Here is a 15,005-nt window from a genome sequence, read left to right on the forward strand (position 1 = left end):
TATCCCAAATTATAGTCTCAACTTGCCTGATTGTTAAAGTGAAAAGGGTATTCACTGAATTATGTTCATTTATGAAAGCATTTAACATAATTCTATGAGCATTTAATGCAACATACTTATAAAAGTTCATGTGTCCACAAAAATGTTTGAGACTTCATAATTCCTACTAAGTAACTATCACATTTAAAACAAATTTATTCTTCTTTATTAGCAATGACAGTATGGCTCAGTGTATCTAACTTCATGATGAATACCCTCAATATTTTATAGCTGTCTTCTGCCTTCAACACATTTTTCACTTCTATATTGGGACTGGGCATTCTCACTGAGCCTGTTGCTTTTCCAGGACCCTATCTGCAAGAAAACTGTAACCTGGAAAGAGTTAGTAAACATTAACAATGCAAACAACATGTACACTGTAGCTATCAGAAGAGAAGACATAAATTAAATGCCCACCTTAACTTTTTTCTGAAAAAGTTGTAAAATAAGTACATATCGCTATGAGTATGGGTGAGAACAGTTAATATCAGTGTCCATGAACACATTAATGAACAGTCTAAATTTTTAATGTAACCAAAATGTCTTTTGATCACCCGTAAAATAACAAATCACAGCTGATGTGTATACATTTTTATAATTCAGGATGACAGGAACATTTTCTAAGTGCCTTAAAAGACTTTTTTCCTGCCTAGTATATAAGTAACGCAAGAAGAAAAATATTCAGTGTTTCAAATACTTTTCGCCAAAGAACAAAAACAAATCACTGTAGACACAAAAGTACAAAGTTCAAAGATAAGGAAAAAAAGTACAGCAGGTCCTCAGATAACATTTTTGTTGAGGAGACACTAGAAACCCAACCCTTGCTTGTATCAATCAGCCTATGGTAAAACTGGTTTTCTATTGTGTTATTTCACTTAACGTTGACTTAAGTGAGGCTGCACATGGATACGTCATCTAACCCACTGATACGTGAAGAAAAGAGTTAAGTGAGGTGGTGAAATTAACAAGTCTGCAAGGTATGTATAAGTCATGTGTAAAAACAAGGATGAACAGATGGCTAGTTCAGTTAGTGTAAATGTTTCATATTGCTAAGAGAGAGGTGAGACGGCTTGAGCACACGCTAAAGTGGACGCGTGGAAGGCAGAGACAGGAGGATGGGAAAAGAGAAACTTGCAGAAAAATAAACAATAGAAAGAGAGGAGGAATAGGAGGGAAGGAGGGAGGGAGTAAGAAAGGGAGGGAGGGAGTACATGAGCCAGAAATGTACAAGGGCTATATGGAAAAGAATAAGAATTTAATTGTTTCCTTTAGCATTTAAAAATATTCAATTATTTACAGATATGTCTGAAAAATAGGAAGAAATGATAAATTTATTTTTACTAAGAAAAATAAAACTACCCAATCACTAAAGTTTAGGTTTTTTAAAACAAATGCATCAAGAAATATATTTCCAGCAACTATGTTTTTCTGTAGCTAAACACTTACTTACAAATGGCTACAACGTGGATGCCGTCAGCATCCATGCAATGTATTACGGTGGGCAGTATGCGCATAGGGGAAAAGGAAGCTAACTTAATCTTTCAAATTACAGACCCCTGGGATTTCGGAGGTAGAATAGGGCAAGTCAAAGGTCTCGTGTTTTACAAATCTCACAAGACACAAATAAAACCATTCTATGATCATCTCCATTTTATATTCTTTAACAAATGTGGGCATTTAAAACTTTTAAGGGTTAATTTTTAAAGCTAAAACTAATTCTTGTAATATTAATGATCGCCATTTATTTAAAAATATTATTTCGTAGTATCTTAGGATTTAATTACATTCCATTTATTTAATTGTAAGTATTAAATATGCTGTATTGAGCCTAATTTCATAACTTAATATAAATTTTATATTCATCACTAACAATACACAACAGATTACAAGATGGATTTTCAAATTGAGTGTACAAGGTATGACCAGTGACGAGATGTCCATATGGGCTTCTTTTGTAAAGTTATACAATGTACAGAACTTAATCCATCTTAAATATAAAAATAGAGAAAATTGCATTTATTAACAACTCTCAGTCAGCAGATGACAGGCAGCTTTCAGTTTTCTCGTGGCCAGAAAAGCCCTGCCTAGAATACAGGGCGCTATAACCCATTCCCTGTGGAGCTCACATCCACTGGGGTTTTGCTGAGCCCTCTGGCTGGGGTGGCCATACACTCTATCCTTTCTCCTCCAATGAACTCTCCCTTTTTCCCAGGCTCTTTCCCTGACTTCTCTTTTTCTGGCATCTTTAAATCTATTCATTCCTTCATCCAGTCAATATTTGCTGATTTCTAACTAATTGCGAGGCATATTCCAAATGCTACGGTTACAAAGGAGATAAAACAGAAAATCCCCACTTTCATAGACTGCTAGTGATGGAGATAAACAAACAAACAAACAAACCACTATATGTGTATCATGCTAAATAGTGGCAAATACTGTATAAAAGCATGGAACAAGATATGGGGACACAGAATGATTTCAGAGTGGGTGTTCAGTGTAAACCCACTCCGAGTAGGTGGCACTGGAGCAGAAACCTGAATGAAAGGAATGGGCAAAGCAAACACCTGGGGGAAAATGGTTCAGGCACAGAAACCTTTTAAACAATGCCACCCAAACAGGAGTGGGCATGGCATGTTTGAGCAGGAACAACAGCAAAGGCAAATAAGGCTGCAGCAGATGAGGAGTCGGAGAAGCACCAGATACCATGGGGTCTCAGTGGCTAAATTAAGGACTTGAATTTTGTTCTTGGTTGAGCCATCATTGGAGAGATTTGACCAGAGGAATACGATCTTATTTATAATACAAAAAGATCATTCTTGTTGTGCCATGTGTAGAAAACACCATACGGAAAACAGCAGAGTGAGAGATGATAGTCACTTGGGCTACAGTGCTAGGGATGGATGTGGTGATAACTGGGCAGATTCTGCACATATTCTGCAGACTGAGAAGCTGGGAAGCGTGCTGTGTGTGAGAAAGGGAGGAATCAAAGATTCTAAGCCTCCTAAAGGCCCGAGCAAACTCAGTAAATGGTGCTGTGTTTTACTGAGATAGCAAACACTGAGGGAAGAAAGGACTTTTTTTCATTTGGGGTAGAGAAGTAGGCAATAAAAATGCCTGTGACCTGGCTGTATAAATCTAAAATTCACGGACAAGCCAAGACGTGAGGTGCAATCACTAGGGAGCAAGAGTTCATGCGGAACAATGCAAAGACCAAGCCCCAGGGTAATCCGACCATGTAGGGTATGAAAACACGATAGTCCGGTAAAGAAGGCTGGGAAAAACAAAATGGGGCCAGAAGAGGGTGGATCCTTAGTTCAGAAACCAAGTGAAGAAGACATTCTAAGGAAAATGAATCAATTAATTGCTTCAACAATGCTGACAGATCAAGTAAGATCAGAACTGAAAATGTATATTAGACAGCATGGAAATCATTTATTAATGACCCTGACAAGACTGGTTTTAATAAAGTAGTGGGTAGTCACCAAATGCCATGTCCTGGAGAATTACTTTAACCTGTCCCTTGACCTCATCCCCTTGGTTGGTTGAGGAACTGCAATGACCTCCGACAGTTCTCCCTGCCTCAGGCTCACATCCTCCTTCCCCATCCCTGGATCTAGTTTAAACGCTGCTGCCAAGGCACTTCCCCAGTTACGTGGTGCTGCTGGTCAAAAACCGGTGCTCGCTCTCACTGCTAAAGCAGGGGCTAGCACCCTGCAGCCCACGGGCCAAAAGTGACCCGTCACCTATTTTCATAAATAAAATTTTACTGGAACTCAGTCATACTCATTTGTCCACATGTTGTCTTTGGCTACTTTTGCATTGCAGTGGTCGAGCTGAGTAGCTATGACAGAGATGGCACAGAATTCAAGTGGAAAAATATTCATTATCTGACCATTTACAGAAACATTTTGCTGACCTGACCTACAGCATTAAGTCAAATATTTTCAGAACGCTACCAAGAGTCTTCTCATTAGAGCGCAGGTCTTTTTGGCATCTCTCCTTCTTCCCTGTACACCAAGTCCGTAAGACCAATTAGCAGACCAAGAACGCATGCCCTAACGTGCAAAGCATTTTCCCTAACTTCATTCCTGTGAGTCTCTGGGCTCAGAACACTCTTCTACATGTCATTAGTGCACTCGTTTAAGGAATATTGGATTTAGTGTCTACTATGTTTCAGGAATTGTTTTAAGCTTTAGGGATAAAGCAATGAGCAAGAGTCTAGATTTCACACTCAGGGGGCGCTCATGTTCCAGAGGGTGAGACACAATAAACAAACAAGTAAATATATGGATATTAGATGGAGAGTGATATGAAGAAAAATAAAACTAGGGAGTAAAAGTGCTTGGGCTGAGGGATGTAACTCTGAATAGAGAGAACAGAGAAGGCCGTGTAAGAAGGTGATGTTTAAGCAAAGACATGAAAGGAAGGAAGAAATAAATCCATAAAGACTTCTGGATGAATTTTTCAAGTGAAATAAAAAGTAAAAGCAGAGCCTCCAAGGTGGAAAGATACCTAGAATATCTGAAGAATCCCCAAAAGACCCTGTTCAGCTAGAATTGAATGAGCAAGGGCAAACAGTACAATGAGGGGTCAAGAGGGAACAGGATTTTGGAGGGAACAGGAGGCAACCTCGGGTCTCTTACAGCATAAGGGCTGCAGCTCTTACTCATCTGGAAAACCATTTACTAAGAAGGGGAGGGCTATGAGAAGAGCAGGCGTGAAGGAATAAATATCAGGAATCTGGTTTTGAATGTGTTAAGTGTAGGGTACATTTTATATGTTCAAATAAAGATGGTGAGGAGGGAGTCAGGAGAAATGTCCCAAGTGTGCATCGATTTAAGGGGGTCTGCTGCGTCTTTTACGATAAAAATTCCCTTGCATCTTTTAAGATATACAACTCAAATAGTACATGTTCTGTGAACTCATTGACAACCCCTTCTCCCCAGTGAGAATTAATTCCATTTTGTTTTTATCTATGTTTAGCACTTACCACTGCCTAATTTGTATTGCAAATAGTTTGATGCAATCCTGTCTTTCTCACCTGGAGAGGTGAAGTAGAGACTTGTGTTTATCTTAACTTTTTAGCCCCAAGTGCACTCCGTTATATGCTGCATAAGATACACAACCAATAAATGCTGAGCTAACTAAATGTGTCTGGGGAAATTTGAAGTCACCTGCCACAGGACGTTTCCCCCGAGGGCATGGAAGCTGGACACCTGGGCCGTAACTGAATCTGCGCTCTGTGTTCTCTACACACGTGCCCAAGTCGAATTTGATTTGTCTTTCTCTCTCATTGAAGACAAATCAACTTGCAAACCCTAACAATTCTTACCTTTTAAATGCCTTAAGTTCATCCACATTTCTCTGGTGTCCTTATCACTACTCACTGAGTTTAAGTGTCCACTGCCTCCAGCTGAATTCCATTAACGGCTCACAGACTGTCCCCTAGTACAGTTTGCATTCAAACACCAGCCATCGGCATCTCCTGGAACCACAGCACCTGTTCCTGTCACACCTCTGCTTCCCCCCCAACCCTATGTCTCCCCACCACAGAAAGAGTTCACGGCCCCACAATGCAGGCCCTGGATTTCCCCTTTCCTCTCCCTTCTCCGCATTTCAGATGCTGTATTATGAGCCCATAGAGTCCTTGTTACACAGAACTGCTGAGACAGTTTCATTGTCAGTATCTGCTCCAGTGCAGGAAACATCGATGATGTTTTATCTGGTGCTGCATCAACTAGGGCCTAAAGTAAATAATTTAAATACTGAATGCAATCTCAGCATTGTATCAAACTTTTTACTCTAATTTCACTTTTAGCAAAGGTTGTTTCAGTAACATATCATTGCACTAAATTCTGAGCTTCCGGAGAAATACGATTCGCCAATTGTCTCCCTTTTACTCCTGCCCACTTTCTAGTGAGCCTTGGGGGCAGCTGCGACTGCTTCCGCTCCAGTCCGCACAGTCAATCATTCTGCAGGAGAGATGGCACAGGGTTTCGACTGTGGTGCTTCAGGTTGTATTCGACCATTAAGGTTAATGTATTGATGCTAAAGTGCCTGAAAGGAACACACTATCTACAAAAGCTTAGAGATTTGCCTAATATTTAGATGTGATTATGTCGTGAAATTCATTCAACCTTCCAGAGTCTGTGATTTGTTCCACAAAATTTAGTCATAACAGTTCAGGCTGAAGACAGTTACCCATTTTGCACCTCAGTTTCCCCACTTAAGTGGGTTTTTAAGCCTGGAAACGAAGAGCCTGCTGAGGATTAAACATTATTACTTATCACAGTGATGATTCTCCAACCCAGTTTTAGCACCTTCTACTCCAGTCCTCAAAACTACCTGTTACTGCCACTACCTGTCAGCTCATACTTCGATGAAGCAGGGCATCGGGAAAGTGCTGCTCAGAGAGGGGAAGGCGTCACCTTTCCGTAAGCACCGAGCTGTCCCCTGGTGGTTTCTGAAGCAACGCCCGATGTCTGCACTGCCCACTACGGCAGCCACCAGCCACGAGTGGCTATCTGACACTTGAAATGTGGTTATACTTACACGGTGTAACTGAAAATACACATCAGATCTCAAAGATTCAGTATGAAAGAAAAAATGCGAGATACCTAATTAATCATCTCACATTGTTTATATGGTGAAATAAGTATTTTAGATGCACCAGGTAACAGGTTATTAAAATTTCACTTTGACTTTTTAAAATGCAACTCTAAGAAAATTTAAAATAGTTTACACGGCGCACACCTGTGGTTTGCATTATATTTCTAGTGGACAGCGTGGTGGGCCTGCGTAGAGAACTGAGCAACGCTTCTGAACTGTCTACCAGGCAGAACAGAAAGCGACATGGAGGGCCCGGCCTCAAATGGAACCACCAGGAACACACAGGAAGACAAATGATGCCCCAACCTTAAATAGTAAGTCATGCTGAAGATGAAAGACTGCTTTTAGTGGAATCTAACAAGGTCGTTCTCTTCTCTGGAATAAAAATAATCACATTTTTACCTTTAGCTGATAGGAATAAACTTCACTTTTTAGAAAACTACTCTCTCAGTATTAGCAGAATGCAAGAAATAGGGATTCTAAGATATTAAAGTGACAGTTCCCCTTTAGCAAAAAAAAAAAAAAAAAAAAGAAAGAAAGGTTAAGTACTAAAAATGTTATATTATTATGTTCTGAAAAAATAAATAAATCTTCTGTTTGCCTCACAAAATTTCATATTTGTAAAATAGCATAAAAACACTTTAAAGAACATATCAATCAAGGTAATACTTTAGAATCCACCCTTACATTTCTCTATCCCCTTCTCTACTGTTCACCATTTTCCTCTGTGTTTCTACCAATTCTAAGACAATACAAATAAAAATGAAACTATAATTATATAATTCCACTGAAATATGCTTCATCTCAATAAAATGTTTGCACTATTATAGTGATTCAAATATGCTTTCTCATATTTATTCTCATATACTATATAATAATCTAAACATGCTTTTAAAGTATTAAAATATAACACTTTTAAAAATGTAAGTTATAAAAAAAAAAGGCATAACTTTAGGGTGTCCACCCTTTTGGTGCCTCTGGGACACACTGGAAGAAGAGTTACCTTGGGCCACAAATTAAATACACAACGTGAATTAAAACAAAAAAAACCTCAAAATGTTGTAAGTAAATTTATGGTTTTGTGTGGGGCTGCATTCACAGCCATCCTGGGCCATGGGTGGAACACTGTGATGGGCAGTAACAGTATATTGTGTATTTTTCAAATATATTGTGTAAAAGTCACTAAGTGGTAGGGCCCAAATTAGTTGGTTATCAATATAGAAAATGGGGTAATTTATCAATGTCCTATCTACCCTACACATATTTTATGGTAAAAGCATAAAAGGAGAATATTCATATTTCTTAGAAGGGCAAGCAGATTTCAGCAAAGTTCGTCCTGAAGAGAATTTCTGTGTATCTCAACATAACGAAATGGTATTTAAGAATGAAGCTCTACTTCTAATCAGGCTCCAATCAACTTGACCCGTGGAACTTTAAATTTTTCTTTAAACTTTTCCCTCACTCTGTTCTCGACTTTTTCATATAGATGCCCTATCTGACACTGCAAGAAAGCTAGAAATTAAGTACCATGGTAGCAGACCTGAAATTCTAGTACTGTCTAGTAAGTGGCGTGATTTTATTAAAGTCTGCTGGGGCGTTCAGAGGAAAGCGAGATAAATTTAAGCTCTTATGATCTGTGAAGGAAGAAAACCAGTGAGCAAAACAGGGAAGGAGGAAAGCAAAGCAGTTCATGAGCATTTTGGTTTTTTGGTTTTTAATGTTGTATATTTATCTATTTTTAACAGGTGGGGTATTTTAAGGGAAGTGTTTGAAAAAAGTGAACCAGGCAGTGCTAATTAAAGAATATTGAAGAAAAAAAGGGACGAGAAAACTACACGGCTCGGTCACCTGCACCACCGGCCTGACACGGCACCGAGCAGAGAGTCTGGCTCTGACAGAGGGAGAGCGTTAAAGACAGCGCTACCTTCTAATACAGGAGGGAAAAATGTTCAATTCATGATTTTGCTATTGTTTACACTGCTAGTGTCAAATCTAAGAATGCAGCTGGAACTTGGTCGTTACATGCTTAATAAATTAAGAAATTGATAAAATTTTTAAAAATTTACAATTGTTCAATCTGAGAACAAAAAGTCCGACCAATCAGCGTTTTCACGTGTCTGTATCTCCTACTACTTCTCAAGAGAGTTAGATAATTACACAATGCAAGATCAGAAGTGGAATTCAGTAACAATTATTAAATATGTTAACTATTATGTTATCTAACAGTCATTCCAAAATTATCTACTGATGATTCTTAGAGTGTGATATATCATTTCAGGAGTAGTCTATAGCTTATTATTAGTGATATCAAAAAATCCTACAGATGTCCCAATATATATGATTATTTCTTCATAGATGAAATCTGGTTTAATCAAATATCTTTGATAGAAGCAATGATATACTCTAAGAAAGTATGTGAACACATTTTATTGAATTTTTTAAAAGTACTCTATAAAACCATAAACATTAGTAATGTAACTTCCCTTTTGAACCCCAACATATCCCACATAGAACTCACCATTTTCTCCCATAGAGTATAATTATTTACATGTCTTCATGAGACTATAAGAATTTTGCAATAGGGCACATGTCATTACATTCAAGAGCAACTGACATCAATACCCCACCAAAAGAGACACTATGTCCTGAAAGTAAGTTACGGTACTTCTGAGCCTGTGGGCAAGTCTGGTAAGGGTCAGGTGTGCGTTCAGACCCCCCAGCAGGTAAAAGATGACCACCTTAAGAATAGACACATGGGGTCTCTGACATAAAATGAAAAAAAATAAAAGCCTTGAGATTTTTCTCACAGTACATTTCTGACTATATGTCAATTTTATACTCTGAATTTGAATATCCATTGAGCATGCTTCCTTACATCTGTAATAAATTTTTCTTTAAAAATAAAGACTCCAAAGAGGAGAAAAAACCGCCGCTCCACAACTAAAGAAAGAGACAGAGAGAGAAGAGTCAGACATGCGCACAGAGACAGACGGGAGAGAAAGAGACAGACAGATTCTGTACAGTGGTTCCTGGCCGCTTACGTAAGACCTCCTTTCTGAGGCTTATCTTTAGGCTGTACAGCAAAAGAGGAATTGTCAACATTCATTCAACAAGGAACACATGGGCAATAATTGAAAAATGAAACATTTCTGTACCTTGATATCAGATGTATCACGCTGACTGTTTCTCCAAGCTCTGGAAATTGATGAGAAAGTTCGATCTGCGTGATCAAATTTCCCTCCTTGCAAATTTAGGAAATAAGTTGTGAAGGGTTCCTAAAAAATTAGCAATTAAAAAAATCAGTACCTCCCCTCATGCATAAAAATGTGTTTTTTATAATCTTTATATCTAAATACTCTACTGACTGATACATATTAGCCAGGAATATGTGCTCTCAAATCATTTTCTTTCAAAAAAAATATTTCCAAAATTTGGTATGTGCAACATTTTTCACTTTTCCTTCTAAGAGTAATTTATTAATAACATTCAGACATAAATTAGATGGTATTTTCTTCATAGCACAGGGAAATTGTCAAATATGTAATTTTCCTATTGTTACAACTCAATATTTAATTTATGATTAAGAAAAGAAAAATGTTTGGAAGATTTAAAAGCCTCCTCTTAGTTAAAGAACACTTAAACACATATTAGTGGATAATTGCTTGAAATTAGCTAAGCACTATAAATTACTTCTAGGATTTATGTCTGCCTGTACCCTTCTAACAAGCTTTAATTAATGATGTGCTGCTAATGCTTTCCCAAAGAAATTACTTTCCAGTAGATGAATCACCTTTCCATTTTACAGAAACATTTCTTGTTTAACCAATATATTATCAATACATGGCAGCCTTGGAATAACCTACAAAGATACCTTATTCCATTTGGGGCAACGAAAGTGCCTAAGTATATGAATATACATCTGTGTTAATGAAATTTTACTTATCTTAATAGATAGCATTTGACTATAACCTATGTTGCAGTTTAGAATCTGGTAGGAGAGCAACCATTTGAACAGGCAAATTTAAGGAAGAAGATCACACAGGTTGAGGTGAAACATTTTTAAGGCAATTCTACGCTAATACACAGCAAGTGGGATATAGAGATACAACTAGAACCTTGTCATTGAAAAAAACATTCAAAAAAGACTGCCTATTCTCTACAACACTGAACTTACTTATTCGTAGTTTATTATTTAAATTGAACTTACTATTCTTAGCAGCCATGCAAGAACGAAACTTGCAGTTGAGTAATGAGTACCATAGTGGAACTTAGGGACTTGATCATCTTCCCATGATTCATAGCGCTCTGCAAAGAACGCTGCTCTTTTTGGATTCAAAGCTCCTACTGGCTGCCAATGGGGAGGAAAAAGAAGTAAGAACACAAATGTAAGTATCTTTTATCTCTTTCACTCTTTAAAATGTGTCATTTTAGCAAGTTTAAAAGTGAATTAAAAACTATAGGAACTATTTGAGCTAAAATACATTGTTACATTCAGACAGCAGAAAAACTTATTATCAATGAAGATTAAACACATCCATACAAATAAATGGAGAAACCTGTCATTTCTAAGTCTAGTTTTTGTTGAATCAAAGTCTTTAGTCAGCCTGTAGCAAGCATTTTCAAAAAGACAATTACGTGGTCCTGACCAGGTGGCTCAGGTCCTTGGGGCATCATCCCAAACACCAAAAGGTTGTAGGTTTGATTCCTAGCAGGGCACATACCCAGCTTGCAGGCTAGATCCCCAGTTGGGGTGCGTGTGGCAGGCAACTGGATGGATGTTTCTCTCTCAAATATTTGTTTCTACACCCTGCCCTTCCTTTCCCTCTAAACATCAATAAAAAACAGACCCTTGGGTAAAGATTTAACAAAAAAAGGTAACTACATAATACTTTGAAAGCACCTATAAAATTCTATTTAGTTAATCAGAAGCAACAACCAGAAAGAGAATCTTGAAGCTGGAGGACTGGTTTATAAAAGGTTCTGAAACAAGGACAGAATGAAACTGGAGGGAGTGGTGAGTGCGAGGAGGAGCTTACGAGGAAAGGGGATTAGACAGAAACCTAGAAATTTCTTTCAGTATGAGCGGAACCAGAGTTTTGAGGAAAAAAACATGCCTGTGTGAAATATAACACTACACAACATAGGAAGAACTGCAGACAGATTGCAAGCGTATGCCAGAAACAATGCATTGGAGCACAGGCCCGGAAAGCAGCACAGCAGAGTGGCAAAGAGCGTGGGCTCACTGGGGCACAGTAGCGCCCACTCAGAAGGTTGTTTTGGAAAATATAATGAGTCAGCACAGGTAAAGTCCTGCAAACTGTGCCTGAAAACACCCAGCGAATGCTATCTATTGGGTTTAAGATTAGCTTCTAGAACTGGGGTCAAGTTTCAATAAAACAATAGCCTGTAAAACCCCAGCGCTCTGGCCGGTGTCAGAGAAGAGCTGTATAGACGTTATCATTGCTGCTGCTGTTATTCAGGGAGCACCTGAGCTCCACTGAACAGCACGCACATTATGTGTGACGATGTACACGAACATTTTCTAAAGGAAGATATAGTGAGAGGTTAAGATTTTCACCCCAATAAATTCAATAAAAAGGGGGGAAAGATTTTCAAAGGGTTCTAAGGGCTGGAAGTGTTAAGATCAACTGTTTTAAGCAACAATGCTCATAAAAAATTCTGACTTATAGAAAATGCTTATTGATTATTTAAAATATTAAGTGCCAACCCACTGAAAAACATGTCAGATTACTTTCTTTAGTGAAAGAAAACCTATGAGTTAGTCACTCCTCATAACAGAAAGGAAATATCTGATTATTAATGGGAAGAAATGGTAATGTAAAATAAATTTTAAAATACTGGTTTAAAAATGATACATTTAGACAGTCTATTGAATATGAAGCAATGTTAAACTATTTTTAAACTGTTTTTCATGTTCATATGTGATTTTAGGCAACATTTAAAATTTATCAGTTCATCTACATTTATTTTTTTCAAAACTGTTTATCTTTGGCACCATTCTCTTTCAATAGCTTTGAAATGTTCTAATCAGCATTTTATTTCAAGCCATTTTTTAACTTCACAAGCAAATATTTAAAAATCTTTAGTTGATTACTATTCTAAATCAGTGTCACAGCAGACTGATTTAAAACATCATCTTTTAAAGCATTAGTTTCTTCAGAAAAGAATTATATCTAATTTTCTACATTTATGCCAGTTAAGAATGGTACTGATTTCAAAAAATCTTTGCTACAGAACCAATTTTGAATTCCTTTAAATGGATTTTAGTTGCTGTCCCTAAAGACTGAGCTATGCAAAAGGAAAAAAGAAATAAAATCAGTGGAAGACAAATTATGTGAATTAAAAATAGAATCAATGATCCTTTTGTATGGTTCTGCAGCATATTAAGTAGTCGCTTTATCTGCTCCTATTTTTATTACTCTCCAAATGAGTACACCCCCAAAATCAATAGTTATAGAATCACGTTTCTTGAATATAATGCTAAAACCAATTAGGATTGATTCCACTAGCATCTAAAAAAAATGGCATTGCACAGAGATCCATAGAGGTAGAACCCACAGTATCGATTCTGGCTGTTATTGTTACAGTTGGTTTCTGAAGCCTGCGAGAGGACAGCTATCAAGACATACCACATTTATTTGCAAGCATATAAAAAAGAAGTCCCCAAATAAAAGAAGGTTAAAAAAAAAAAGACCAGTGGAGCTGTGCAATGACAATGATACACTATCAGCTTACTCAGAGAAGTTACAGTGGGAATACACACATTGAATTATACATTACGCGAAAGCACTGATTTATTGTGGTAATAACATCCACCTCATTAAAAGATTCTGCTTTGCTGCAGTTGGAAGGCTACATATTGTTTACTGCTATAAATTAATGGTGGTACAAAGAAGACTGTGGAACCGTCCTAACAACAGATCTGTAATGACAGTGCTGTATATCACAGCTTCCTCAGCAGCTTCATAATAAAATGGAGACAATGTATTGAGCTAATACATTCTACCATGCTGGCCCGTATTTTCCTGACAACTGCTTTAAAAGATGAGCTGAATCCAACTATGTTATAATGCTGCAAAACATTTAACTAAGCAAGAGTCTGTCATACAGCAAAGTGCATCATAGCATTTTTAAAACATTGTCTAAATCAGCATTTCAAGATGTTTATTCATCTCTACAAAAGAACTAAAAGCCAATGCTGAGCGCTCCTCTTGCTTATACAGGATGTTAGGAGTACCAATGGGAGGGCAATTCAGAAAAATGCCTAGCACCATCATCTCACAGAGAGCTCTTTGTACAACTTAACTGTTAAAGCTTGGCCGAGTATTTTAAAAAATCAGCAAACTGATTAAAGGGATAAGAGCAAAAAACACTGGTCACTTAAAATGATAACTTCCTTAAAAAATCAATAGAAATAAGTATTGATTAGAGAGGTATAATTCAAGTTCATAGCCAGGTAAACATAAATAGCTCTAGGATGCAGAAAAGTAATTACAGACATTACATAAGACTAACAAATAGAACTGTCAAAGATTTTTTAAATCAATAAAATAATGAAAGAACTTTGGAATAGAATGATTTAAAAATTAGAGTATAAAACTACCACAATAAGCATTACATTAAAAAAATAGAAATAACTTGCATTAAAGAAAAGAGAACACCAGAACTCTTGAAAATGTACAAATAGCAAAAAAAACCAACTATACTTAGAATGTTTTAACTCACAAATAGCAGAATTGACAACTGTGTTAGGGTTGTAAGTATACTGTTTGAGAACTACTAATGATACCTTTCTGAACAAGATGTGTAAAACAAAACTTTCTAAATCAGATTTTTAAGGTTACTGCAATAAAAACACCTTATTACCTTCTTCGAGAAGTAACTTTTCTCATTGTAAGGGAACAAAAACACTGCATCTACAGTGCCCAGCTCAGAGCTGGACACACAGTCAATTATTAGCAATAATAGTTATCTTTCTGCTGACTTAAGCATATTTAAGAAAGCCCGTTAAACGAACCTGATGAAATCAGTGGCATCTATGAGAAAATGAACCCCGTGGCCCTCCATGGGCGCGAACGTGCTGGGCACTGTGTGCCCAGCCTGACAGTGCACAGCAGTCCCAGCAAACTGCACTCTTCTACCTGCCTCAGGCAAGTAAGCAAAAGCAGATTAACTTTCAAGACCCTCCCCTTATTTTACTGTGAAAAATATGTGAAATGTCAAGCTGTGAACATCTTCCACATTTATTAAAAACAAATAGTTTTGAATTCTCAGACCCCTTCAAGGGCAAAGGACAGACTCTCTCATATAATCACTAGTAAGAGTTAGCTGTTAAA

At 37.4% G+C, this 15,005-nt stretch overlaps 1 protein-coding gene and 1 long non-coding RNA gene across 2 annotated transcripts in view; one reads left to right on the forward strand and one right to left on the reverse strand.

The window, feature by feature from the left end:
• LRBA (LPS responsive beige-like anchor protein) overlaps positions 1–15,005 on the reverse strand; it is a 526,673-nt gene that overhangs the window by 127,204 nt on the left and 384,464 nt on the right. Inside the window, exons 45-46 of the mRNA XM_037141420.2 lie at positions 10,856–10,996; positions 9,804–9,923 (exon numbers count right to left, since the gene is read on the reverse strand). Coding sequence (XP_036997315.2) covers positions 9,804–9,923; positions 10,856–10,996 — 261 coding nt within the window. The remainder of the gene's footprint in view (positions 1–9,803; positions 9,924–10,855; positions 10,997–15,005) is intronic.
• LOC128626319 (uncharacterized) lies at positions 842–8,660 on the forward strand. The gene is made up of 3 exons (XR_008390248.1): positions 842–1,016; positions 6,817–6,962; positions 8,394–8,660. It is a non-coding gene; the product is annotated as an uncharacterized LOC128626319 (long non-coding RNA).

Source organism: Artibeus jamaicensis, unplaced genomic scaffold, assembly GCF_021234435.1.
Source record: "Artibeus jamaicensis isolate MK-2021 breed Jamaican fruit bat unplaced genomic scaffold, CSHL_Jam_final scaffold_537, whole genome shotgun sequence".
Classification (NCBI taxonomy): domain Eukaryota; kingdom Metazoa; phylum Chordata; class Mammalia; order Chiroptera; family Phyllostomidae; genus Artibeus; species Artibeus jamaicensis.